Source organism: Salvelinus sp. IW2-2015, linkage group LG19 (assembly GCF_002910315.2).
Source record: "Salvelinus sp. IW2-2015 linkage group LG19, ASM291031v2, whole genome shotgun sequence".
Lineage (NCBI taxonomy): Eukaryota > Metazoa > Chordata > Actinopteri > Salmoniformes > Salmonidae > Salvelinus > Salvelinus sp. IW2-2015.
The window spans coordinates 36,118,336-36,120,735 of NC_036859.1; the positions used below are offsets into that span (position 1 = coordinate 36,118,336).

At 42.2% G+C, this 2,400-nt stretch overlaps 1 protein-coding gene across 1 annotated transcript in view; it reads right to left on the reverse strand.

Moving 5' to 3' along the window:
• Positions 1-2,400, reverse strand: part of LOC111978896 (sodium/potassium-transporting ATPase subunit beta-3-like) — a 26,505-nt gene that overhangs the window by 18,943 nt on the left and 5,162 nt on the right. Inside the window, exons 3-5 of the mRNA XM_024009144.2 lie at positions 2,016-2,114; positions 1,338-1,531; positions 459-509 (exon numbers count right to left, since the gene is read on the reverse strand). Coding sequence (XP_023864912.1) covers positions 459-509; positions 1,338-1,531; positions 2,016-2,114 — 344 coding nt within the window. The remainder of the gene's footprint in view (positions 1-458; positions 510-1,337; positions 1,532-2,015; positions 2,115-2,400) is intronic.

Below are 2,400 nucleotides of genomic sequence, written 5' to 3' on the forward strand. Positions count from 1 at the left end.
AGGTAGTATGTACATGTAGGTTTGGTTAAAGTGACTATGCATATATGATGAACAGAGAGTAGCGGTAGCGTAAAAAGAGGGGTTGGCGGGTGGAGGGTGGCGGGTGGCGGGACACAATGCAGATAGCCCGGGTAGCCATTGAAAGGTTTTATAAGGTTCCTATAATAAAACCGGTATCCTGCATCACACAGGACCACAATATGGAAAAGAGACTGGGATAACAAAACAACCCTGTAAGTCCTTTCCACGTTGTAACAGCGTAGCAGATTTACACACTTACACATCGCTAAGCTTACCCTAAAGCTTCAACTGGAAGCATGCAGAAAAACAAAAAATCCAACCAAATCAGGAAAAAAAGTACACAAAAATCAACATAAACAATAAATAACATCAAATGCTATAAATGTAACCAGATTGTTCTTCAGAAACACACATACTGAAATCCTGATGACGTTTACCTTTGCCGTGCAGTTGACATAGGGATCTCCACGCGGCTTCAGCCCAATGATCTGTGAATTGAAAACAAATTAACCAATCAACCAATCAGAGAGCCGCGATAAGACGATTGGCACATTAAAACCATTATTATGTGGTCTACTCTGAGTAATCCAATGATATAGAAACACAGACAAGGATAAAACTGTAAAACACACTAATAGAGAATGACAACAAAGAGAAGCAAATAGAAATAACTAGATTGAGGAGATGGTAAGAAATCCACTATGGGCTAATGTCACCTACTGATACATGTCATCTACTGATACGTACAATAGCTCGAGGCTCTTGTGAATGTGTCCACTGAAAAATGTATTTGAATTGGGACTGGTGAACTACACAGCACTGCCYTGAATTTAATTGGGTCTGCACCAGCGGAGGCTGCTGAGGGGAGGACAGCCCATAATAATGGCCCGAAACAGAACGAATGGAATGGCATCAAACACATGGAAACCATGGAAACCATGTGTTTGATATTTTTGATACCATTCCACTGATTCCGCTCCAGTCATTACCACGAGCCCGTCCTCCCCAATTAAGGTGCTACCGTGGTCTGCACTTATCCAATGTGCACCTCATTAGGACCCAACTGTATTGACTTCAATTACATGCAACCAAGGAAAGAGTCTTGGCTTCGTCCCAATTCTCTACCATTTTCCCAAAATGTGCACTTGCACACTCCCCGTCATGGATTGAACAATGTTAGAAACTCCATCCAGTCAATATTTACACCAATCCACTGCTTTAATCCATGACAGTGTGTAAGTACACACTTTGGAATGGCAAGATAATTAGGGTCACAACCATGTATCCAAAGACAAGAAGGGAAAAGGAGGAGATACCCTATTCATTTTGAGGAGGACACATGGTCTCCCCTCAGCGTAACCGAAGGTGGAGTCGGACAGGCCGGAGCAGCGGCTCAGAGAGCTCCTCTTGAACTGACAGGCCTTCCTCTGCTCGCCCACCTCTCCCTCCTGCTCAAAGTAGACCCCTGCTGCGCACGCCTCATTCCTCTCCTGCTCCGTGTCATTGTACTCTGAGAAAAGACAATAACGACAGATTTGTTTTCATTTCTGTCGACGACCCAGACGGCAAAGTGCTTCATTTGACACATTTTGTTCGTTCATGCACAGATGATTGACAGTCAAACATTTTGATGTTTGTTCCTCTACTGCAGCTGGGTTGTTGAGATAAATAAGACATTGGCTACAAGAGAAACTCGCCCCAGGCTGATATTTTGTATGTGTAATTGTTAACGTATCATTTCATGCTAGTTTTAACCATCCCCCTATGCTTTGATTGAATTGTGTGTCACTGAACTACATGGCAACATTGTTTCTCTGTATCTCTTATTGAAAAGAACATTTACAATTGAGAGATAGAGAGAAAGAGAGAGAGATAGAGAGAAAGAGAGAGAGATAGAGAGAAAGAGAGAGAGAAAGAAGGTGAGTTAGAGAGAGAGAGAGCGAGAGAGAGAGAAGGGGCACAGATTTTGCAAGGAGACAAGATAAAAGACTCACGTTGCAGGTAAGACTCTAAGGTCTGGACATACGTGCTGAACTGGAGAGGTTTTGATCTGTTAAACAGCATGTCCAATTGCTTTGGCCGGATGACCAACCCTAAGGGTCAGAGTGTACAGTATGAGATCACCACTTCCTTCAGGGTCATCAAAACGACATGCGAAAACAAAGTTAAATCCACTAACACACAAATCAGGGTCACCAATGTTGTGTGGTGAACCCATTAACACTTAATGTGAAATATACCTACATAAGGGCTTCATAACACATTCATAATCCATACATACCGCATTCATAACCATACATTACACATTCATAATCCATACATATCACATTCATAACCATACATAACACATTCATAACCCATACATACCACATTCATAAC